The sequence below is a fragment of the Papilio xuthus genome, unplaced genomic scaffold (assembly GCF_000836235.2).
Source record: "Papilio xuthus unplaced genomic scaffold, Pxut_1.1 DF825946.1, whole genome shotgun sequence".
NCBI classification, from domain to species: domain Eukaryota; kingdom Metazoa; phylum Arthropoda; class Insecta; order Lepidoptera; family Papilionidae; genus Papilio; species Papilio xuthus.
In genome coordinates, this window is record NW_013532703.1 from 5968903 (window position 1) to 5995273 (window position 26371).

Genomic DNA, 26371 nt, shown 5'->3' on the forward strand with positions numbered 1-26371 from the left:
CACAATGTGCGAATTTTAACAACGTCGAATTATTTTTAACGGGTTACTTTAGATAATATTTAACTTAACACACTGTTAACCATTCTACAGACATCGATGAACTTCGAGTGAGATAAAATTTTCTATTTTGAAAAAAAAAACTGAAATTAAACATCTTTCTTTATCATTCGAGATTATAATTCAATACAATAAATACATATTAATGCCATTATACATCATCACATCATCATCAGCTCCCTATATGTACGTCCCCACTGAGGGGCTCGGTAACTAGGCCATAGTCAACCACGCTGGCCATGTGCGAGTTGCTTGACTTCACACATATCTTTGAATTTCTTCTCAGATATGTGCAGATTGCATCACGATGTTTTCCTTCACCGTAAGAACGTCGGATAAATGTACATATGTAAATTGGAAGTCGAAAAACACATTGGTACAAGTTAAGTCACTCCCATGTCCGATGCCATTATACTCGTGAAAATATTAAAAACACTTACCACTTGACTGTACATTGAGTACCTATCCTAGAGCAGACCACCTAGCCATGCCTCCCGCCACCCCAGTGGGCGGTCGTATTCAATACAGACTATGTTGTACCCTCAGTTTTTTTACTCTATGGACTATGGTCTATGGACGAGGAAGTTTTTCTCCGCGTATTTTCCCAGTCTACATGAACAGGCTTTAAAATAAATGCCTTTAGCAAACATACCTATCGTTAATATTGTAATTTTGTGAGATATATTTATCGCTTCTAATATTTAAACTATTCACATTTTAATACCAAGACATTAAGAAAATAGCTTTTAATCTTACTAATATTAGAAATGCGAATGTTCAAATGGATGGATGTTTGTTTGAATGTTTCTCCAGAACTGCTGAACGGATCACAATGAAATGTGGCATACATACAGAACATAGTCTGGAAGAATACATAGGCTACTAATTATGTTTTTTTAGATCCGCGCGGGCGCAGTCGCGGGCAACTAGTAAATCTATAAATACACCGATCTCCTTCGTATAATTTATCTTTTAACAACAGCCACAATACATCTCATCAATGCATGATTAATGCCCATCAAAGACCAACTCTTAATTGTCAGCTAACGGAAATGCCAATAACCTGCAGAGAGACAGACTTTTTTCCTCTCTTTGTGCCACGAGACCTATTGTCAGAGTCGTTGCGACCGCAACTTTTGAATCATACTGTATAGTTTACACTGTTAAAACATGATGTATAGTATCTTTTTGTGTCGATATGTAGCGGTCGCCCGCGACTTTGTCTGTGCAGAATTGAAAAAAGTAGACTATAATATTCCCGTGTGCTACCTTCTTGTCTAAGTACCATCATAATCGGTCCACCCGTTCTAGAGATTACCCGGAACAAACATGGCTTTGAAGACAGATATACAGAAAGACAAAATATATAAATTAGTTTTACGTTATCAGCGACGCAAATACATAAAAATAAGTAGTAACAAGTCAAATAAATGATACATAAGTGAACGAATATATATTTAATTTTTTTTTTATAAAATCAAAGACAAAAACAACGTATATAAAGTCATTGATAAAGCATATTAGACAGATTAACGTGAGTCACGAATGTCGTAGTAAAATTCACCTTGAAAGTAGCACCTTGTTTCTGAGTACCGTTACCGTTAATATGAGTGGGCGTCTTGAATATTATTATGTTAATAAAACACATTACTAGATTTAGATAAAACAAATTCAAAGACCATAAAGCCACAAAATACTTCCTAAACGTGTAATAGCTTTATTAGGCTATTATGTATGAAGAAGAAAAAAAAGGATGGATTGAAAGAGGATATGCGTAAGTAAAATTTGTATGACAGCTGATACATATGTATGGCATAGTATTACATACTGTACCGACCCTTCATAGTAAAAAAGTAGGTTTATGATGTATGTCTTCATCATCAGCTCACTATACTACTAGGATTGACTAGACCATAGACAAACACGCTGGGCCATTGCGGCTTCACACATAACATTGAATCTCTTCTTAGATATGTGCAGGTTGCATCACGATGTTTTCATTCACCGTAAGAACGTCGGATAAATGTAAATATGTAAATAGAAAACACATTAGCACATGGTAGGATTCGAACCCAGGACCTGTAGGTTACAAGGCAAGTGAAGCTGGCCAAAGCACGAAGTTCATGAAGGTGGAATTGTTAAAGAATATCATATTGTGAGACCTTAAAGTACTTGTTTAACTTGATACAATGGTAATTTAAGGTGGCTTACATTGACTTTTGCATGATCAAGTTAAATCGCCTTATAAGGTATGTTGGATAAAGTAGCGTTCATATTAATTTTGTTTTTAATACTAAAAAAATATTGAAGTTTTACAAATTTTGATGCACAAGAATGCGCTTTTCTTTTACATAAGTGAAATAAAATGTCGTTAACTCAACAATTCCTACAGATTTCTTTCGTTAAAATTTACACTATCAAACTATTTAACATAAAACTCTGGGTTTAACACAATATTTGGATAAAAATATTAGCAGATTTTTGTTAATCTATTAATATTTCATGGTTTACGACAGTAGTCGAGCTGCGCGATTCGAATCTTCGACCCCGTGATCAAAAATCCGTACCCTTAACCATTAGACTATTGGCGCTTATTACATATACACTATAAGGGAAATATAAGTAATTTACGTTTATTAATAAAAATATAAGTACATTATATAACTTGAATAAATAATTATTTATATATACATAAGGGGCACTTCGATATGTTTCTATATACGGTAACGAAAGCTAACTACCCTATGTCATTGAAATTCACGCGGCGAGGCGTACGCGTATTGATTATTGCTGACTCGTCAAACGTACGGGCTTTGACTCGACAATGAACATATTCAAATATTTTGCACACTACAACCGGTTTTAGGATGAATTTATTAATAACATTGGATCACATATTATGCAACTTTATGATTTTAACCCAGAGTTACTAAAGACAATAGATTCAATTGAATTGCCATAAAAAATTGACATATAGTCCGACAAATTTATCTGACCCGTTGGGTAAAAATGAAGCCAAATTACAATAGCTAGTACTACTAGTATATTAAAAAGGTGGTGTATCTATTTTGTGTTGAATTTAATTTTCAATGCATAATGTCAGACTTAACTTTGATAACGTATCTCAACGGGCCAGATAAATGTGACGCATTATAATTATGTAAAACAATCCTAAGTTCATGTAAAGTTACATTCACTACTTACGATTGACATATTTATGTATCAACCAGCCGCGCGTGACCAGTGCTTAGCTGGTAGGACATTTGATCTGCTAATATCGAGTGACTAGGTTCGAATGCGGTCAAGGCGATGTTTTATATTTAACATATATTTACATCTTATCTAGTAATAGAACATATATAGAACAAGATAGACTATTCTAGAAGTTGCACGACTAGTTACTTGATTTACCGTAGGTTTTTAAGACCAAAATCTCTGTTTAAAACATACAACAATGTTCTCAGAAACCAACGGTTAATATTGTTAGTTATCAAAACATTAATAACAACATTTTAGTTAATAAGAATAAGAATCAATTTCTTTCACAAAAACACGTTTGAATAATGTACAGTGAGGTATCTTGCAGACCCCGAACTAGGCTGAGCCTGTATCTCGGGGCCTAGGAGTGCACTAACCATAAACAAAATAACAGTACGTACATATCATGTAAAACTAAGCGTGATATTATGAAATACAATTTGGAAAATAAGAAAATATATAAATAAATCGAATGTCGCTTAATAACTGAGAATTGTAGTTTACCTACTGCAGAAATTATGACGTATAAAAAGAATGAAAACCCTTAAAAATCTACATATTTACTAACACCTAACATTAATTCCAATTCAATTCATATGATTTGTACAGGGGTTGATCCCCTACTCATCACTTGCATTCCATCAACCGACAGCTATAAAAAACCACTTTCACTACGTGTGAAAACAACAAAAGTTTCGTCACCTTTTGTCTTTACAATACACAAGGGGGAAGGAATTGGAGCGATTCTGAACGATTCCTGCACGCATTTGCAAATTAAAATCCTGACAGTGGTTTATAAATAACCAAATACAATACCTCCGCATTACTATAGAATTCGTGTGGTCCGAAGACAAAAGAAGATCTGTATTCCCTCTCTCTTTCTTCCACGCAGTAATGATAAACAACATGGGGAAATAACATAATAAGTTTCATATCTTTTGTTACAACTATTAATTAATAATAATACGAAACGAATTTACCAAAGTTTGGTTGGATATGTGTTGTTCCAGACTATCCGTACAGCCATGAGATACCTTCTAGCAAATATCCATCCAAACATTCGCATTTATAATATTAGTAAGATTAATATGAAATGTTTAAATTCACCAGCATGGGACCTGCCGCTTATTTAATAAAAGCTATGGTTTTTCTATTTAAATGTTATTAAATGTCACACAAATATCGTTTATATTACGTGTTAAAATCGAACAATCCAATAGTTACTGACAACATGTAGTTATATACTTGTCTACTTAGTCATAATACAGATATTTGTAACAAAATTGTAAGAAGGGAGGAACAATGAGACATCTTATAATTTACACCGTTAACAGTGTGAGAATCAGATATGAATAAATTACTCATCCAAATACAAAACGTAAAGATAATATATAAAAAGAATTAACACTTTATACTATTGTACTCTTAATTTGATCTGTAATAACTTGACATACTCAAAGACGTTAAGCGACGACTGACCCTGACACTGAGTGTGGAATTCTACTTAAAATATCTTATTTTTAAAATTGACTGTAGTCATTCATTGCTCAGAAGAGAAACCAGTTACAAGGTAATAAAAATCAAGGTTAAAACTTTATTGTTAGAATTCGTTCTCAAGACTAAATAGCTACTACCGATTTTACGAAGTGAAGAACTTATCAGGAAATTCGGTTAACTGTGCACAAGCCCGGCTAGCTCAGTCGGTAGAGCATGAGACTCTTAATCTCAGGGTCGTGGGTTCGAGCCCCACGTTGGGCGCAACTTTTTGTTCATTTAAAAAACAAATAAAAAATATTTAATTTTTCTACAACAAATTTACACTAATGTCCTTTGCCAAAAAATTTCATCCGACATTTATATATGCAGGTGTGGTTACAATAAGACTGGAACCCGTCGCCCCTAACATCTAACTAACGAGGTACCCGTGGGAACAGCAGGAGAAACTTGAGCTACATTGAAAATTCCAATTTAGCAATAAACTTTATTGCTATGACCAAATTGAGAGAAACACTATTAAATTATTTCGCGGACGCGGCCCGTCGCTAATAATAATAATACTATTAAATTAATTATTAAAAAGTTCTAAAAATATTATTAGCGAAGAAACTTTACTTACAAAATAATTTTTAGGGCAAAATATAATTCGAGGCATTATTTTTGATCGTACTATTAGCAAATTATTAAAAATACTTAATAATTTATACCTACAAAAAACCCTTAATAAAAGAAATCCTAGTCCTTACTCAAGGAATTAGGTGAAAATAAGTTTTAATAATATTAAATTGTACGAATTTCTGCCTAAAATTCAACAATTATCATCTACAAAGTAAATGCAACTGTATCACATAGTAATAGATATCATTTTTATATATTTCATAATCATGTCGCCATGTGGCCACCGCTGGGAAAGCAGACCGTTGCAGTTGGCCCACATGTCACCGGTCACATAAGGTCTCACACACACAACCGGCTTCAAGCATTGTTGCATTTTTGAGTCGCACGGGAAATTGTGTACTCTGCCATTTATCTATATAAATGTTTGTTCGTTCGTTAAACGTACCAATGTCGGCTGTATGGTTAATTTGTTCTAAGACTTTGTTTGACATTTCAAATGTTTTGACAAAAAATTAATTTAGTGCAAATCATCCACTCGCTGTCCGCGAAAATTAAAATAAAAAGTAGCCTATGTATTCTTTCAGACATCTGTGCTTAATTTCAAGATTCATTGAACCGTTCCTGAGATACCTTCGATCATCCATCCATCCATCTGAATTTACACATCAAAAGAAAGTCGTGTTTGTCACACTATTTATAACTCAAGAACGGCTATACCGATATGGCTGAAAATTGGTGAGGAGGTAGCTTAGAGCCAGGAGACGGAGATAAGATACTATTTATTCTTTTTTTTTTTTCCAATTTATGCCTTGAAGAGCTGCTTTTTATTTTACTTACTAATATTATAAATGCGAATGTTTAGATGGATGTGATGTGGATGGATGGATGGGTATTTGAAAATATCTCTGGAGGGATCTCAATTAAATTTGGCATACGTATAGAATATAGTCTGAAAGAACACATAGGCTATACTAATTAAGTTTTTTTTATATATCCACGAGGACGGAGTCGCGGGCGACAGCTAGTTTATAATATTAGTAAGAAGTAAGTCTAATTACATGTATAAAAGGTATCATCATAAATTCTCATAGTCATAAGCAATAAAATCCTTTTACCTTCCAAGTTGGCAACTTTTCTTAGAACAGGAAGACAAATAAAACTCTGGGCTTCGTGCCAAAAGGGGGGTTACTTGTAGGGGGATGATTATAAGGACGTGGTGACGTCACGCGATGTCTAGTCGCACCGGCGCCGTAGAAACAGAACAGAAAGTAGAATAAACATAAAATGTAAGCTGTAGTTTATTAAATAGGTAATAAAAAGGATGTTTTCCACATAATGGATACAACATGATCATGATAAGTAAACCGCTTTATATAAAGAACTCCAGATAACTTTTAAAAGCTCAAAATAAAGTCGTTAAAGTAATTAAAAAGGCTTAATGATGATATAAATTGTAGTAAATTTAAAAAACAAACATTTTTTAAAGTCTTTTTTTATTAATATTTTGTAAGCTCAAGATCACGATAATCTAAATTTCAAGATCAAATAAAATGCAAAACGAACAAAATGATATTTAAAAACCACAAATGCACCAACGGAAGAGAATGGAGGAAATCGACATATTGCTGTTAAATTTAATATGACATTAAAAAAAATACTAAACAGTTCTTTCACGTCTTAGATTTTTTTTTTAATTTGATACACTTTTTTTACAAGGTGAACTATAGTTTTTTGATTGCTTTTTGCTGTAGACACTGTGTACATTTTCTCCCTATCTAGTACTATTAAAAAACCTTTCGATCAAATAAAATCAACACATAAAAAACATACAGACGAATTGAAAACCTCCTTCTTTTTGAAGTCGACTAAAAAGTATATTGCTAACTAAAACTTAGTTAATAATATATTTTTTCCATCTATAAAAGTAACTATGACTCCGCATCACAACCCCCTAGTCACATCCCGTTCCAGTCATTCCAAGAATACCTCCCCAAAGTCTATTTGGGATGAGTCAGATAACACAAGACATTATTAGATTGTGTTTAATACATTGCATTGTACATTTACGACTCCGGAAATACTTAATATAAATTCGACAATGGACGACGTACATCTATTTGTATTAGTACTTGTTCGTTTCCGTTTACTATTTTTAATCTACTATTTTAATAGCGTTTATGGTAATTTATTAATCGAATATGTAACCTAATTATACATCTTACTAATAATATAAATGTGAATGTTTGTATGGATGGATGTTTGTTTGAAGATACCATAACGACTGAACGGATTTGGATGAAATACGTATAGAAAATGGTCTGGAAGAACACATAGGCTACTGTGTTTTTTTTTAATTCCGCGCGGACGGTCCTCCGATTGACAGCTAGTAATATTTTAAATGCGAACGGCTGCATGGATCTCGCTAAAATTTGGCATAGATGTAGAACATAACCTGGCAGAGCTCATAGGCTACTTATTTTTTTTTTAAATTTTGCTTGAAAGTAGTCACAGGCGGCTGCTAGTACATACATATTTTAATAAATGTTACCTAAATGTAAACTGATAACTAATTTTATTATTGAAAAATTTATTGTAATAATAAAAAAGAAGGGAATAGGTACAGAATGTGAATCCGTGTATTACAACAAAACAAAACAAAGAAATCCTTGACCTTAATTCAATCTTGATACTTTGCGAAATATCAAAACTGCATACGAAGTTGTAATTGCTTCAACAAATACGCACACAATCAGACAATATATACCTTATTACTAACTAAGACATAAGTCTAACAAATAATTCCGATAAGTATAAAAAAAAACAATTAAAACTCAATAGATAAAAATGCTTAGCTTACTAATATTATAAATGCGAATGTTTAGATGGATGGATGTTTGTAGTCATCTTTACAACAACTGCATAGATTTCACTGAAATTTGGCATAGATGTAGAACATGTAGAATCACGGACGACAGCAAGTTTTTTATAAAGAAATATACGATATAAATACTATGAATCTGTGATAATCTTCAAACATAAAGTACTTTACAATAATAAACAATATCATAGCAGCAACCTTGACCCGGCATTAGCGCACATTGCGTACAGGGCGCGGTCGGGCGTTGGGCGGAGTGCCAAAATTCATTACTCTATCATAAATTACAACGCTCAAATCAACAAAAGAACCTATTCATCCTTCCTAGAACCTCATAAAAAGTATGTTATAAAAGACCCTATTTCCACTTAGCCGTTAGCTAAGCTCTGGATGCTGTTGTATTCTGTAAAGCAATCGCTGCGCCATTGGAAGTAAGTCACGGACTGCTTAAGGAGTTTCGCGCGACTCTATAGTCGCGCTATTAGTTATGTGGAAATAAGATAAGTAAAGAATAAAAACAATAACTTTAAATATGCCACTTTTGAGTCATACATGTTGACACTTTTTGACGATTACATACAAGATAAAAGTAATTAAATGTCAATTTATCTACGGTGACGATACTTTGAAAGGTACGAAATGACGCAATTGGTACACAAAAGACGCAAAATGCCATAAGCCAGTCGTAAATAGTTACCTGACGACCTGTACAATACCAAACCCACTTCCCCTAAACAAGGGGTGAAACTTACGTCAGGCATGAGTCATCGCAAGATATGGCTTTACAAAGTATACAAATTATAAATAAAGCAAAAATTATAAATCCATCGCATAGCATATCTTAGCTTTATGTGAACACATGACTTTACCGCGACCTCGTCCGTCCCTCTGACCTATAAATATTCGGCAAGCTTCAAGGTGGGACTATCCGTGTGCCCTCCACTTCCACCCTACATGGCAATAAGGGAATCCGAAAAGGTTAATTGTTTTGTAATACGAAGTTCATATTTGGACATAGATTAAGACAATGCTATAATTACACAAAAATTTACTATCCCTTTCCAAAAAAACTAAGATCAGAATTAAATCTTATCTAATTAATGATAATATATTAAAGATATTATCTTAAATAATTCAATACTACAGACTGATTGCCTAAATCTGTAACATCATCATCAGCCCACTATACGTTCCTACTGAGAGGATCAGAGCCTACCCTAAGTCAGCGGTGATACCATAGTCAAACACGCTGGCCCAGTGCGGTTTGACTTCAGACATATCTTTGAATTTCTGCAGATATGTGCAGGTTGTATCACGATGTTATCGTTCACCGTACGAATCTCGGATAAATGTACATATGTAACATCGCTTGGCATAGGACAGAAAAGGGTTCGCTGAGCTGACGGCCAACCTCCAGTAATGGAGAGGCATTAGAAGAAGAACATCGACTTGGTATTATTATATAATAACATAGTCTTTTTCTTTCCAAACTTTAATAAAACTATATTCTACTAAGATAAACGTATTTATCTTGTTACGAGTCTTTGGTGGGATCTTATCTTACTATTATTATAAATGCCAATGTTACGATGGATATTTGTTAGCTGGTATCTCCAGAACCGCGGCATGTATCTCCCTGAAATTCGCATAAATTTAGGACATACCCTCATAGAACATAGGCTACTTAAGATTTGTTTTTATTATTCAGCGCGTACGGAGTCGCGGGCATCTAGTTGGTCAATAATAAGGAGTCTACATGTAGTGTTATCGTCAGACAATAGAAAGTATGCCGGCCTCGTCGTTATCAGTAAAAACAGTTCATTAGTACAACAAAATTCCTATAGATATTGGTTCCACTTGTCTTTAACTGTCACATACTTGTAACACATGTTCTACGTAAAGTAATCGTAATAAAATGATAAGAACTCAGCAGAATATAAAAATAAGTGCCTTTTAACCTTAGCGTCTTGTATAGAAACATTTTTTATATTGGAATTTTGGATCTTACAGATCCATTGACGTAAGATGTAATTAGTAATAATTAAAAATGTGAAAGTTTAGACCAGTGGTTCCCAAACTTATTTTGTCTACTGCCCACTTTGAGAATAAATATTTTTGTAGCGCCCCCATATTTTCACATATTTAAAAACCACTATAACTTCAAATTAAATTAATTAATTATTGTGACCTATATTTGTATATTAACGGAGAATTCTAAACGTAATTTTTATTGTAACCCGCAACTTGAGACCTGCAGCGCCCACAAGGGGGCGTTATCGCCCACTTTGGGAAAGTGGGCGTTATCGCCCACTTTGGGAAAGACTGGTTTAGATGGATGAATGTTTGTTATTAAGTAACTCTAGGACAGTTATTCAAATCTAACTAAAATTTCGCATAGAACATGGTATTAAAAAAAAGCTAGTAATAATTAAGTTTATTATGAATTCTGTGCATACGAAGTCGAGGGAATAAACTAGTTAACTCTATATCAAAATAGTAGTTACAATTGAAAAAAAAACGAATTATTAGTGACGCGTTCTCAATGAGCAAATATCATTTAAAATTCAATGAAATGTAACAAATAAAACCCTAAACAATATAAGAGTATGTATAATAAAAATACAGACATAAGAAATTGTAGATTCAATAAATATTTACTGCCCGTATTTCCCTGTAGATAAGTGTACTTTGAAAGCGAATCCTTGTAAAACGATAGCATATCGTAGCCCGTCAAATACCCGGTCTACACTTTTGTGAGTCTGTGGTAAATGTTACCGTGAGTTTACATTGCCGAATCATCTTTACAATATTATTATGTTTTTTTTTTTTATAAAAGAGAGGTATGTTAATATGATTGCCACATATTCAAGACTTGCAGACCTTGCAAAAATTTTATTAATAGTCATGACATCTTACTTATATTATAAATACAAAAGTTTAGATGGATGGATGGATGCATCTGCAGATTTGCTGCATAGATCTCGCTGAAAGATAGATGTAGAACAAAGTCTGGAAGAATACATAGGTTACTATTTTTTTTAATACCGCGCGTACGTAATCGCGGGCGTCAGCTATGTATAAAATTTATCTATGTTCGTTTAACTGTATCACTAACACGATGTAACTCCTACCGACGGCTACTCGAAACCATTCTGTGGTCAGGCGTTGCACAGATTACCTACAAGCCGACAGTTTTAACTTTGTGTTGTTTACTGCAAAACGAATAATTGTTCTTTAGGTTTTATAATACACTATACCAACTTTATAACATAACTCATAGTATTTAAGCTATCACTAAGGGTGTCCTAAAAGCTACTATAAATATAGTATGGGAAATCTCGATGAATAATTGTTTGTAGCCACTATAACTATATTCTGAGTAGAGGAAATCTTACTAATTATTATAAATGCGAATATTTGGATGTATAGATGGATGGATGTTTGTTAGAAGAGATCCAAAACGAACGCATGGATCTCGCTTAAAAGCGTAGACGTAGAACATAGTCTGGAAGAACATCTATGCTATTTTTTATTATTTTTTTAACTCCGTGCGAACGGTGTCGCGGGCGATAACTGGCTTGGAAGATAAAAAATTTTACTCATCATTAGAATCTATTCAGAGGTCATCAATACATCGATCCGTCACATAACGGTTTGTTAACAGTCTGGTCAGTACAACAGTCAAAAATGAACGTCAAAATAAATATGCTAATTTCGCACTGACTAACGTTTCTTTTGACCATATGCGAGACTCGTAGGCACAAATCGACACACGCTGGTTTATTCAAAAACAATTATTAAATTTTAGGCATTTTGAAAATAACATTACCACTTAAATAAGTAGAATATCGTACTTTTTTTACTAATATTATAAATACGAATATTTGGATGTATGTTTTTTAATAGATATCTCCGGAACCGCTCAACGGATCTTGATGGAATTTTGCACATATGTAGAACATAGCCTAGAACAGTGGTTCCCAGACTTATTTTGTCTACTGCCCACTTTGAGAATAAACATTTTTTTAGCGCCCCCATATTTTCACATATTTAAAAACTTCAAATTAAATTAATTGATTATTGTGACGTATATATGTATATTAACGGAGAATTCTAAACGAAACTTTTACTATAACCCGCAACTTGACACCTGCAGCGCCCACAAGGGGGCGTTATCGCCCACTTTGGGAAAGACTGGCATAGAAGAACACATAGACTTATTAATTTTCTATCGGTTACTATTTTATCATAGTAACTATTTAATTGATTTTTGTTGCTATATTTTGATTTCTATTACTATCACAAATTCATATAAAAATCGAATTTATTTTACGTGCTTCTATTAGAAATACAACAGAACATATATATTGCACGTAAATTATAACACGATAAGTAGAATACTGCGCATGCGTCACATTATATACATTGTGAACTCTTTTATATATGTACGTGATTAAACTTGAAACAAACCTTTAATCTGTAACAAGATGGAAAGATTATCTTTGTCTATAGAGATAAGTAAAACTTATACTACATAGTCGTCGCCTGCGACTCCGTCCGCGCGGGATTAAAAAAAATCGTAACCTATGTGTTCTTCTAGACTATGTTCTACATCTATGCCTAATTTTACGGAGATCCATCAAGCCTGGAGATACCTTCAAACAAACATCCATCCATCTAAACATTCGCATTTATAATATTAGTAAGAAGAAGTAAGATATATACATTGTTAAGGACTAATATGAACTTAATGTCACTTTTAATGGCAATCGTCATTCAGTTTACTGACTCTGTTAAAGGTTCCAATGAAACTAAATGGATGTATTAAAGTTTATTTTATCGTAACTACAGAATGACTGAACGGATCTTCATGAAATTTGTAACAGATCACCGTCTGAATGACGCATAATCTCCTAATCTGGTTGATTTTAATTCTACACGGACGAAGACATGGGCGACAGTATCATAGTAGTAGTATCATTACCTCAACCATATAGTTCGTTTGATGTGTGTACGTGCTGGAGACATATTTTGGTAATTTTTCTTTACCTTTTCTAGTAAGTAAGGGATGAGAAGCGAAGGTGGTTTTGTCGTAAAAAAGAGGCATAGAAAGGAGAAAATATACTCTTTGTGTGCATCACCTCCTCTGTCGATTAAAGGTAGGCAACGTATCTGCAAATACGGATATCTATGGCCAGCGGTAATTTAGGCGGGTGCTTACTCGTTTGCCACCGTAAACTATAAATATTATTCTTCTATAATATTTAATCAATTGTAATAATTAATCTATGTTGAATTGACCAAGTAATGGATGTATAGGTATAGTACAGGAAGCCGTTGCATTAGTCTGAGAGCGGCTTCATTTAATCGAACCCGCGCCTTCCTGTCATAACGACCAGTTTCCAATGCTCATAAAGACTCGCCACACTTTCTCTATACGGCAATAATTATTTAAACTAACATAAATATAATACTATTATTTTAGATTAATAAAGGCTAGCTGTCGCCATTCCTACGCGAAAATAAAAAAATCTTAAGCAGTAGCCTATGGGTTCTTTTAGACTGTGTTCATCTATGCCAAATTTCATCAAGATCCGTTGAAGCGTTCCGGACATACCATTTCAGTTTCTAACAAAACCATTTATCTATCCAAACATCCATCCATCAAACATCTATTAATTTTTGTTTAATCCTTTTATACATTATCTAAAACTGTGTACAGTAAAACGAATAACGTATTCTTCTAGATTAATTTGCGTTCGTACACTGCGCCAGTGAGCAGGGCTAAGGGCCTATGTTCCGCCAATTGGGGTCAATTAACGTAATGACCGAGCGATGGATTAAAACAAACGGATTGCGTCATAGCTCTGCTATCAAGTTGAATTAAGAAAGATATGGATGAAAATACTTGAAAAACCGATTACACGATTAAATTGATTTCATCATTTTATTGGTGAGGACGCACCCTAAGGTGCATAATATTAAATCACAATTTTGTCTCAAATTTCTAAAATTAAAGATTATATTTCTAGTAATTGACAATAAGTCTTAATTGCCTTTTCTTTTAAAAACTTAACAAATTATTCTAGCGTACTACAAATTCATCAAGTTCTATATTAAAAACAAGGAGAAACTTTCCTATTTGACCAACGTCGGTCATTATTTTCTCTGCTGGCAACCGATACTGACAAACTACAAAGCGGTGTTGCCAATTTGTAAATTGAGTATTGAATTATTTACAAGCCGACATATTGTAAACTTGAAGTTGTGACGTGTTTACAAACGTAACATATCTTTTGTAAACAGTTCTACATTTAATTTAATCTTAATAATATCTTAAATGCGAATGTTTGGATGTATAGATGGATGTTTGTTACAAGGTATCTCCAGAACGTGTCAACATGAAATTTGGCACTGGAATATAGTCTGGAAGAACACATAGGCTACTGTTTAAGTTTTTTTAATCCCGTGCGAACGAAGTCGTAGGCGACAACTAATAACATACAATATCTCCTAAGAAATGTAGATTTATGAGGAAATTCCCGGTAAAAGGAGTGTTGGTCGCAGAAAGAAGTCCTGGTTGCGCAACATCCGAGAGTGGACGGGGGTTGCGAGTGCCGCCCGACTATTTCGCCTCGCAAGAGATAAGAGAAAATATAGAGAACTGATCGCCAAACTTCGTTAGTTGGAGAGACACAAGAAGAAGAAGAGGAAGCCAGGATAAACTGTTGACTACGAGATATTACGTCTAAAAGAAAATATAAGTACAATAAGATAATATTACAATTTACCTACAATTTATTAAGAAGATTTAGTAATCTCTGTATTTATCTTATTTCTCGGTTACATAATACGTAACATACGAGTTTACATATTGCACGGCCATATAAGTAACACAGATGCATTGAAACGAAACCGGCTCTCACGTATATCGATTACTTCAATGAAAAACCTGCATCTATATAATATTTAATACTTAAAACTCCTTAAACGTAAGATAATCGAATTTAACGTCTTAAATTAGTCACTAATGTATTATGCAATACAAACTTTATCGCAGCTCGGAATAACGCATGAGTCTTACACAAAGCACACGATACTACGAGCGCCCAAAAAATTGGAATCATGTTATCAATGCGAAAGTTTAGATGGATGGATGTCTGTTGGAAGGTATCTCCGGAACAGCTGCAGGCATTTCGCTTAAATTTAGCACAGATGTAGAACATAATTTGGAAGGACACTTAGTAGAAGACACTACTAGTAAAGTTTTTTTTAGCCCAAGGGAACGGAATCGTGGGCGTCAGCTAGTACCTCCATAAAGAGTTTTGATTATTTTAAAGCTATGAAGTCTTATATGACAAATGAGTAATTTTATAGGTCACAATTTGATGGAGGAGCACTGTCTATGGTTAATTTATTTAAAATAATGTAAGGCGGGTGTATTCGGCCCGCGTCGGCCAGTTTCACTGGACCCCGGCCATCGCTTTCCACTTTCGATTGCGGGAAATGCGAGCTAATGTAGACAACACACAAAGAATTACAAAGGTTAAGATTCAGTAGTAATTCAATGTCATAAACTTCGTTATCTAACCGTGGGTTTATGAGATCAAAATCTCTGTACAAAACATATCGTCATCCATGTTTTCCCTCTGTTTTGTCAAAAATAATGATATGAATGTGATAACGAATGTTTTATACATCGTTTTGAATCATAAAATATCAAAGGTTTATCAGATAATAAGAAATGAAAATTCAAACACAAAAAAACAGCAGAAATACTGAGCTTATAATCTATATGTCTATACCAATATTATAAAGCGAAATAGTTTGTTTGTTTAAACGCGCTAATCTCAGGAACTGCTGGTCCGATTTGAAAAAAACGTTTTTTTTATTTATAGAGGATAATAGACTAATAGTTTTTTTAATTCCGCGCGGACGGAGTCACGGGCGTCAGCTAGTGTTCTATAATTCATTACTGGTTGTCACTTGAATTTAAAAAAACAACTTGAACAGAAGCCTACGTGTTCTTCCAGACTATGTTCTACATCTGTGCTAAATACCAGCGAGATCCATGCTGCCTTTCTGAAAATACCTTGTAACAAACATCCATCCATCCAAACTTTCGAATTTATAAGTAAGATTACTTCTAACTTGTTAAGTAAAAGATGAAGTAACTTAGAGAGTGCAATTAATGTATGAAGTGACAACTTTCTTTCAAAATGTTAGCTTACGTAAACAGTTTCCATGTTACGTGTCGATAAGTAACACTTAGCGATAACTTGAGTGTTACTTAATGACTTAGCTGACGTCTATTTATCGACAAGATAAATTGATTCAATAAACTTTATTACAATAATTTATTATAACCGAAATTTTGGGAAATAAAAGTATTTATATGACAATTTTTCATCGATAGATGTATCGTGAATTTTGGATGAATTTCAATTTATGTGAATTTAATCTTATATATTTAAATGAGCAATTCTTGTACATATATACATATATCTTTATATATATAATTCTTCTGTGCGTGTGTATGTCACTGAACTTCTCTCAAACGACTGGACCGATTTTGATGAATTTTTTTGTGTGTGTTCAAGGGGATCTGGGAATGGTTTAGATTCACAATTTTCATCAAATATTAACTTCATATTAATTTATTCAAATGTAGACAGGACAACGTCTGTCGGGTCCGCTAGTACATATATATAATTGGAATCTCGGAATCGGCTCCAACGATTTTCATAAAATTTTAGTATTATATATAGGGGGTTTCGGGGGCGATATATCGATCTAGCTAGGAATCATTTTTTGAAAATATCATTTTATTCGTGTTTTCACGATAATCAACTTAAACATAAACTTAACTTTTTCTATCGGTAAGATCGAAAAATATTATTCATATTTTATTACTAATTCGTACTTAAATATAATTTCCAAAAAACACAATAAAAAAAAATAACGAGCAAAGGTCATCCAGGTACTTTTTATAAATGGCCAATGAATACAAGAGTTATTGTTAAGGTCTATTTGCACGGTTTGTCGTTCAGTGGAAAATGGGTCTAATAATAAGATTAAAAACAATAGTCTCAGAGTTGTTTTCTTAGAACACAACTATGTACATTTTAGTCCTTTCTTTCTTTACTATTTTACTCGTCATGTACTTTCGTATTAAATAGTAATTCGTACAAAATTTTACACAATTTAAAATCGTTTCTAAGTTTAATTCTACGCAGATTAATTAACTAAATTAGATCAATTACGTACACTTTCTCAAAACGAGGCGAAACATCAACGCCCTAGTTGTGAATTAAGAGAAAATTAACTATTGAGAGAGATAATTTGGAAAGTTAGAGACGCAGCCGATTTTCGGTTCAAAAGTAATATGCCGCGTCAGGGTACGTTAAGTTGTAGGGTTACCATTAAATTGTAGACTACAAACAAAAACCACAAAATTAGATATTTGCGGATGCGTTATATTTCATAGACAGAGGAAAGAATGTCGACAAATTCAATTCCCCTTCCTACATTTTTCTAATACTAAAAAAATTAAAGAGAAGGTGGATATGTAAGATTTATTTATTCCCTATAATTTTTTCATAATTGCATACATGGTAACCCTACAGTCGTGTGTGTCGCAATTTCTACGACCGCGCCCGTAACCCGAACTTCCGAGAAAAATCACTCCGATTTTATGCGCAACGAAGATCGTTAAACATTTATTTGCATTAGAATTACGTGATATGTCTAATTGAACGAATCAATTGTAACAAAAGAAGACTTCTAAAGATAGAAGAAAGATATTCTGTTGTCTAGATCTAGATGATAAGCCTACAGACTATTTTTTGGTATGCATCAATAATTTCGTTGCCACGAATGTGTTTGTAGATTTTGGATAAACGAGTGGAAACTAATATTTGTTTTCCATCCGTATCGGCGAATGTTCTGTTCTCTTTTATAAACATGCTAATATAAATTATTCAGATGACTTTTTTTAATTTTCATTTGTAAAAAATTAAGAGAAAAAGAAAGTCAAGAATAAAACTGGGTCAAATTTCGAATTACGTCTTAATGAAATTAGTAAAATTTGGTTTTGGTTAAAAGTTTGTTGCCTAGTTTATTTACGTCACTTGATGTAAAAAAAAGTAACAAAGAAATGATTTTTGATTAAGATTGTTGAACGTAACCCACGTAACCGACTTACTTATTCTAAGATGAAGGGCTGCAAGTAAATTGCAAATTATAATATTTTTGTATAAATTGATAAGTTTTTGTAGCCTAAACTACCTCATTCAATAGCGTTTTAGGTCCCAAAGCTCTTCCGATTACATATAAAAAGCTGCTGTTACGTAGTTCTTACCATTGAGAAGACAATTTATCTTCTAGTAGGATAATTTACCACGTGGGTTCACGTGGGTTTTAACAGTTCAAGAAAATATTACAAATATCAATGTTAAATAAAATTTGTTTACGTTTCGTTTATTATTAACAACATAAAAACTATAGCAAAGTTTTGTAGTAGGAACGTAAATATAGAATCATCAAATAGTAATACAATGAAACTGAAGAAATGGTAGACAATAAATTGTAATATAATTAGAAAATTATTTATACACACCTTCAAAGCAGGGGGTAAATCTGTCCACTACAATGAGGAAAATCCATTTCCGTCACTCATTAGGCATTCCGAACAACACAAACACTGAATTTAATTATTTATGCTATAAATACAATCAGGAAAATTACTCTTGTTATATATCACAATATTATTGTATATAATAGCGAGTAACTACATGGAAAGTCCAACACTGCGAAATAGGCACTCTTTCGAAGGTGGAGAAGAAATAAAGCAGTTATCAACTATCGAAAAATAATGTCAATAAATTTGAAATAATAACACTGATATCACTAAACTTAATCTTCACGAAGCATTTTTTTATTTTTCTCACAATTTATGCATTTACGTTAGATATGATTGGCATAAACAAATTATTGACAGATTTTACTATCACCACTTTACCCAACCAACTTCTGCGGAAGTCAACAACCGTTTGACAGATCGTAGTAGCCTTGGCCTATGGACGCGACGCCATTTTACAAATGTTGCCCCTTTAATATTTACAAAATCCCCAAATTAAACAGATGTTTGTAGTTTTTTTTTGGAAATATCTATTATAAATAAGAAAATGTTTCTAAAACTAATATGTTAGTAAAAGAGATTTAATTATTTTTTGCACTTAGCGCCATCTTGCGGTGACTACATACATCAAAACCAACTGCAGATTTGGATACAAATAAAGGTATAGATGACGCTTATTGTTTAACTCACAGTAATTGTACAATTCGTATTGACTGGTTATTGTCTTTATTTTATTATAATTTTTTTGTTTGTTTTACTATATAGGTAATATGAAAATGCAATTCAATAATAGTGACACACAACACTGTACTGCTTTGTATTATCGTAAGGGTTATATTCTTAAGAAAGGTAAAGTAAAATTAGTTTTATCACTTTTTAAGCATTTATTTTCAAATACATTATTAAAAAACGCAATAGAATGACAATAAATTATTAAAAAACATTTTTAAAAACTAGATCGTCACTACAATATGTCAAAATAACAATGGCATTGCTATAAAAACTGAGGTAGATATAAATTTATTTTAATTATAAAACTATATAAATTATCATTAGCATAATATCACAAACTTAAAATGTAAACAGTAATTTGTAAAGACACTAACTAAATTTTAACAAATTTAAGGAAATCAAAATTTCTGCATAATGGCAACACAATGTTTGAGAAAACCACAGATTAATTAATGACTAGAGCCATAAGCTTCGAGGACTTGGTGTCTTCTTCCACTCCGGGAAATGCGAAACCCTTTTTAGCCAGCTCCTTGTAACTTATTTCGAATAAATCAACGAAGCCCGCCTTCTTTGCAACTGCTTGGGACGCGGCAGCCGTGAACACCGTGGCTGTCACTTTGACATCCAGCGCCTTACACAGAGGGACCCTGGGAACATTAATTATGATTATAAAACTTAAATTAACACAATTACTGTATTTAGAAATCTATTGGGTTCTTCGTTGATACAAAACTATCTTCCGAAGCGACCATAATAAAAAGGCTTTTGTCTTAGTAATGTCCTAAATTATTGGTTTATTTAGTAGTCATTTTTGGTGGTTCCGTCCTGTAATTAATAAAATTACATCCTTAAAAAACATAACTGGCTTTACGCACTGCGCTTCTCGTTTTGATAAATACAACAAAACAAAAAGCAATATAAATTAACCAATATTTTTATTCAATATATTAAATAAAAAGTCGCAAAATGTCAGATACATCGTGATTACACATATTTGGTAAATACTTTTCCTCTCTTCTCTGGCAACACATTCCTTTTAATATGGTAAATCGGCTGCGCATAACCATACTCTAATTCACAATAATAAAAATGTTTACTTCTATCAGCTGGATTGGGATAGTATGCAGCACAAAACACCTCATCCACTTCGTAAATTTTCACATCAAATGTACTCTGATCTAACACCCCACTCGTTAACATTCTTTGTATAATTTCGCAACTAGTATGTTTTAATTCATTACCCCAAATATTTAAATATCTTAAGAAAACTTTCTTTTTAATCGTATACAACAAATCCAAAACTCCCTCATTCGACAATTTATTTTGGGAAATATCTAGCGCTCTAACATTTGAATATGGCAACCCATAACTTAACGCTTTCGCGCCAATGTCATGAATGCCATTACCAGCTATATTTATAAATATTAATTGAGGCGCTTCAGATAAGTATTTAGCCAGTAATTCAGCTCCGTAATCTCCTATTCTATTATATCCAAGATCCAAATAACGTAGTGTAGTATTATTTCTCAGACCTCTAACAAAGTACTCCATATCGTGCGCTATAAATTGATTCTTCTGCAAATGTAATTCAATTATATTAGAATTTCTTTCCAGCAAAAATTCAATGTGATATGCCAGCCATTTTGTTTCGTATGGATAACGATTAAACAAAGGGTTTATTCTACTTAAATCCAAAACTTTTACTGTTGTATTTCCGTCGTTATCGTTCCTAAAGGCCGCCATAATTTCCGCCACACTAGTCAATGTCTGTCCAGTTTCACCCAAATCTAAAAATTCAATTGTATCATTTTCTTTTAGAAGTTGAGCAAGAAATTTACCACTATCAGTCCCCAAATCGTTACCGTTTATTCTTAACCTTTTTAATTTAATATATTTCGCGTACTGAGCTAAATATTCCATTGATTTATAGGTTATGTTGTTGTTCATAATATTTAAGTCTAAAATACTCGATCTGCCTTTGATTAGCAATCGTTTTAGTAAATTAAAGAAGCCTCGGTCAGTTATTTGGTTGTAGCAAAGATCGACCTTCGTTATTCTTCTTGGAATTTCTCTGATATAAAGATAGATAGCTGTTATATCTAAATCTTTTATTCTTCTTTTATATCTATCGTGAATATCCTTCCCTCGAAGTACTAAGTACCCTGTACCATCAGAATTCCTTTCAGTAAACAAATTCAAACGTATTTTATTGATTTCTCCGATCAGCAATGGCGGAGGATCACCAGTTATCTTTTTCAAAAGTTCTTCTTTGTTGCAAATGCATTTCTTTTTTTTAACTGCCGTATTTGTAACCATGGCTAGAATTTACATGTAAAACTATAAATAAAAATGTTGATTAAAAGTTGTATTTGTTTAATTTGACAGTTTTTGATACGTTATTGTGACAATATCTTCTTGACATAAACAAGAAGCCATAGAGATTCATCAAAACATAAACAAACTAGTTAAATTTTATTCATAATTAGCTCTCGCCCGCGATTTCGTCCGCGCGAAATAAAAAAAAACTATTGTTCGCAGCGTAATGTTACATAGCCTAAAGCCTTCCTCTATAAATTGACTAATTAACAAAAAACTCTTCCGCTTTATAATATTAGTATAGATTACTATTAATTTTACAATTTATAAAAGAATTTAAGAGTCAAATTAGTAGAAATAAAGAATACTTTTGTAGAAAATTTGTCATTAAAAGTTTGTCTCATACAAACGCGATTTTAATCCTCTTGCGGTTGTCTACGGCCAAATTTAGGCACAGTGACGCGGCGGTTGGCCTTTGAGTCCAGTCTATTCGAATCCTGGTATCTTCAGATTAAGTTATAGTATGAAGTGTAGAACTAACTATAAAATAAGAAACGTCTCAGTGTTTCGAATGAATGCATTCGAAAACTATTTGTCTTAATTAAGTGTTTAAATTTCAAAGTCATGAGTTATTTTTTATTAAATCATATTCTATTGATCCCCCAAGCACGCTAGATGGCGGTGTCATTAAGTGGGACAAGTCGCCGGGAATTCAAGGAATTCTCACAGACCGACGATAAATTCCTCATTTCTCTCCCTCTTATCGAAAATGAAAATACCGAAGCAAATATTCCGTTTCATTATAGATATCAACGGTTAAGTATAGATTAAAGAATAATTCGTATAAATATATATAAATGTTAAGTTCCATAACCTAAAAAAAATTGTTTCAACCGAAATCACGTTTATTAGTTGCTAGAGAAGTTTTTAACTTTAATGGGTTGTGTAAATAAACTTAAAGGACTCTGAGTGAGATAATTAGATTATTTAAAACATTAAAAATGAAAAACATATGTAGTTATAAGAAACCTTTATCCTTGATATGATGATACTTCTTTCCCAAAAATATTACGTAGAGAATATTGTTTTTTGCTAGCATTTTTATATAACTCTTACCTTGCTTTTAATATCTCCTTTCCAATATGACAGCCCCTCCATTCGGGCGCCACGACAAGCCCGTACGCGGTCAGGTAAGAGTCCACGCCGTAGTACTCAAATATGTCTACACTCCGTCCCACCAGGTCAACAGCACCGAATAACTTCGCCCAAATCTTATCATCCGTCTGGAAAATGTCAACTTATAAGATTCCGCGATAGTTATAAATCCTGGCCACTAAAAATCTGACCAATATTATAAATGCGAATATCTAGATGGATGTTTGTTAGAAAGTATCGCCTGAACAGCTGCAATTCGCTTAAATTTTGGATAGATATAGAACATAGTCTGGAAGACATGTAAACTACTTATTAAGTTTTTTTTTATAATTTAGCGCAGAGTCGCTGGCTGTATCTAGTCGAGTAATAATTGAGTAGATGTTAATAATAAATAAGACACTTAAATCTGTTCTGATTTAATTCTTGTTTTTTAACTGTGGCACTGTGCAAAGGCCACCACTAAAACGTTCGGTTACGCTGTCATCAGCAAATCTACTATGATTGGATTGTCTACTCTAAGAGAATAGAAGACAAGAATTTCGTAATTAGTTTATAATTGTACCAAATTACACTATTACTTTATTACTAGGTATATGATATACTAGGTTACTTTCTTTGTGTGATTTACTTGCATCATCTTTAAAGTTACTTATTCGTTACCTTGAAGGGCTCATCCTTGTCGTCCTTGCAGACAACAGTAAGTACGTTGACCCCCACTAACACCGAGGATCCGTCGTCTTTGTCCTCCACGCAGACTACAGACAATCTATCCTTCATCGTCTTCCTCCATAGATTCTCCAGCTCAGCTACCGCTGTAGGGTAATTGTTGACACCTGAAAGGATATGTCTTTTGTAATCTTACTAAGTCTCTCGTCCCAAGACCTACCGCAGTGTCTCAAGACGAAAGTCTTTGAGCAGTGTGTGTTGCCAGTGATGTCCTACGGTACTGAGACGTGGCCTCTCACTGCGGGCAACATGAGGCGGCTCAAAGTCACGGAGAGGGCAATGGAAAGGGCAATGCTCGGAGTCTCTCTGCGAGATCGCATCAGAAATGATGTGATCCGCAGCAGAACGAAAGTAACCGACATTGCCCGAAGAATTGTAAACCTCAAGTGGCGATGGGCCGGCCATATCGCCCGCAGAATGGACGGTCGATGGGGCCGCAAAGTCCTAGAGTGGCGGCCACGGACAGGTCGACGCAGCGTGGGCAGGCCTCCCGCAAGATGGACCGATGACCTGGTCAAGGTTGCGGGGTGGCACAAGATCGGTCATCGTGGCGATCTTTGGGGGAGGCCTATGCCCAGCAGTGGGCGTCTCATGGCTGAGTAGAGTAATCTTACTAATATTATTAAAGACTTGACTTAAAGTCCTATGTCCCCGTAGTGGGCCATAGGACGTCCACAGTGCGCCTCTACTGTGTTCGTTTCTGGAATCTATAAATTTCGAGCAAGCAGGTGATTAGCCCACTGTGCCCTAGGCCTATAACATTATAAATGCGAATGTTTTAATTTATATGTTTCTTAGAAAGTATCTCCAGAGCGAGCTCCAGCTCCAGCTCACTAAAATTTGGCACAGATATAGAACATAGTCTGGACGAACATATAGGCTATACTAAGATTTATTTTTTTAATTCCACGCAGACGAAGTCGCTGGCAACTGTTATGAACATGTACTTACCTATATACTTGCATGGTGGTTCATCTGCGGTGAAATGCTTGGAGAGTAGAGCTAGTGCTGCATCGTACTTGTCCTCTGTGAGATCCTGAACACGCAGGCTGGCGGTGGTACCGTGCCGGCGGACCGTGAAGCGATGCCAAACGTTGGGGTAAGGTACAGACGTAGGTCGGGTGTACACCATTGTCTAGAATATAAGGATTTATACAGCAGTGTTTCTCTCCAGCTGGACATCCTGAGGTCTACAGGAGACCCAAAAGCAAAAATTAAAAGGTTAGCTAGAATCAGTAGAATTTTGGAAAAGGACTACAAGAAAACATTTTGGGAACCTCTGATATAGATCCAGAAAAAACGAAACTAAACTTTTCTATTTTCTGTTCACTTACTTCTTTGTTTGTTATTTTTATTGAATTAAATTTGATTTTTTTTATCTATTTAACATAACGAGCGAGCAATAACCAAATTATCAGAAATTTTTAAAAGTTAAAGCTACTTTATAATCTTATAACCAAGTTCTCCACTTACAATTAGATTCGAACTTGAGTTAAATGATATCAACCGATGGTTTCCGGACAACCGACAAATTGGCGATCAACCCCGCGACTGTGCCTTCTGGCGATTTGACGACGTCCTGGGGTAAGTATGAGCTGGTGGTACACTGAGAGATTTATTAAAATTAACACCAGCCCTATTTTATTACTAACAAAATTATGAAAATTACATTTTTCTACGTATTTTAATTAGATTTTAGATGCAGTATATATAATAAAATTGACTATCATAAGTCTATTGCAAAAAAGAAAATTTCAAATAATAAGTCCGTAATTTTTGACTCCAACATATATATCTAGACATATCTTTTGTTTAAGTGCGCAAAAGATAGTTGTATTATCTTACTTAAAAAAAACAATTTTCCCACTTTTTTATGGAATTTTCCGCCCAGTGCACATCGAACCTTACAAGATGCCGTCATAAGCTAAACTAATCCCTTAAATCGTATTTAAATCCGTATCGCCTTCCATGATTATGTATTTGAGTCGAAGGGAATTCGGACCAGGTGAATATTGGAAACTTATCTATATTTCATTTAATACTAGCTGTAGCCCGCGACTCCGTCCGTGCGGAATTAAAAAAGAGTAGCCTATGTATGTATTATACTTCCAGATTATGTTCAATATGTATGCCAAATTTCATCATGATCCGTTTATCCGTTCTGGAGATACCTTCAAACAATCATCCATCCATCTAAACATTCGCATTTATAATATTAGTAAGATTTTTCATCATCCCGCCTTTTCACTACGGAGAGTCGATATACAGTATGTATTAATCGGCCTACTACCATCTGTACCAGTTGTACCATCACCATTAGTTCCTTTAGATTTATCATCACCCGTAGATTAAATACTCGAAATTACTCAAACAAAATTTCTCAGTCCTTTTGCGACATCTGTAAAATATGGAATGACATGCAGAAGACATTGGTAAAAGCTATGACATATACATAACAGTGAAGTACATAGAACTGATATAATCATTATTTTTAATAG

The 26371-nt window shown here is 33.8% G+C and overlaps 3 protein-coding genes and 1 non-coding gene across 4 annotated transcripts in view; 1 reads left to right on the top strand and 3 right to left on the bottom strand.

Moving 5' to 3' along the window:
• The window catches only part of LOC106124372 (GTPase-activating protein CdGAPr), a 55322-nt gene extending 36190 nt beyond the window's left edge, over positions 1 to 19132 (bottom strand). The window contains exon 1 of the mRNA XM_013320973.1: positions 18924 to 19132. The gene's annotated coding sequence lies outside the window, so the exon portion shown is untranslated. The remainder of the gene's footprint in view (positions 1 to 18923) is intronic.
• Positions 5001 to 5073, top strand: TRNAK-CUU (transfer RNA lysine (anticodon CUU)). Its single transcript has one exon. It is a non-coding gene; the product is annotated as a tRNA-Lys (tRNA).
• A 939-nt stretch (positions 19133 to 20071) lies between the features above and the next one.
• Positions 20072 to 25411, bottom strand: LOC106124374 (uncharacterized). The gene is made up of 5 exons (XM_013320977.1): positions 25347 to 25411; positions 24825 to 25008; positions 23808 to 23980; positions 23109 to 23275; positions 20072 to 20323 (listed from the first exon to the last, which is right to left on the bottom strand). The coding sequence occupies exons 2-5, from the start codon at positions 25003 to 25005 to the stop codon at positions 20122 to 20124; spliced, it is 723 nt and encodes a 240-aa protein (XP_013176431.1). The 5' UTR covers positions 25006 to 25008; positions 25347 to 25411; the 3' UTR covers positions 20072 to 20121.
• On the bottom strand, positions 20595 to 22072 carry LOC106124373 (leucine-rich repeat-containing protein 34). Its single transcript, XM_013320976.1, has 2 exons — positions 21539 to 22072; positions 20595 to 21463 (listed from the first exon to the last, which is right to left on the bottom strand). Exons 1-2 carry the CDS (start codon positions 21990 to 21992, stop codon positions 20661 to 20663), a joined length of 1257 nt encoding a protein of 418 aa, XP_013176430.1. The 5' UTR covers positions 21993 to 22072; the 3' UTR covers positions 20595 to 20660.
• Positions 25412 to 26371: the final 960 nt, after the last annotated feature.

Bases quoted from the DNA above. Each gene is read 5' to 3' on its own strand.
- LOC106124374 (XM_013320977.1), bottom strand. From the start codon at position 25,005: ATGGTGTACACCCGACCTACGTCTGTACCTTACCCCAACGTTTGGCAT. The intron at 23,981-24,824 runs GTAAGTACATGT...ATATCCTTTCAG, and splicing joins ACCACCATGCAAGTATATAG to GTGTCAACAATTACCCTACA. The intron at 23,276-23,807 runs GTAACGAATAAG...GACATTTTCCAG, and splicing joins ACAAGGATGAGCCCTTCAAG to ACGGATGATAAGATTTGGGC.
- LOC106124373 (XM_013320976.1), bottom strand. From the start codon at position 21,992: ATGGTTACAAATACGGCAGTTAAAAAAAAGAAATGCATTTGCAACAAA. The intron at 21,464-21,538 runs GTAACGATTTGG...TTGAATTTTTAG, and splicing joins AAAAAGGTTAAGAATAAACG to ATTTGGGTGAAACTGGACAG.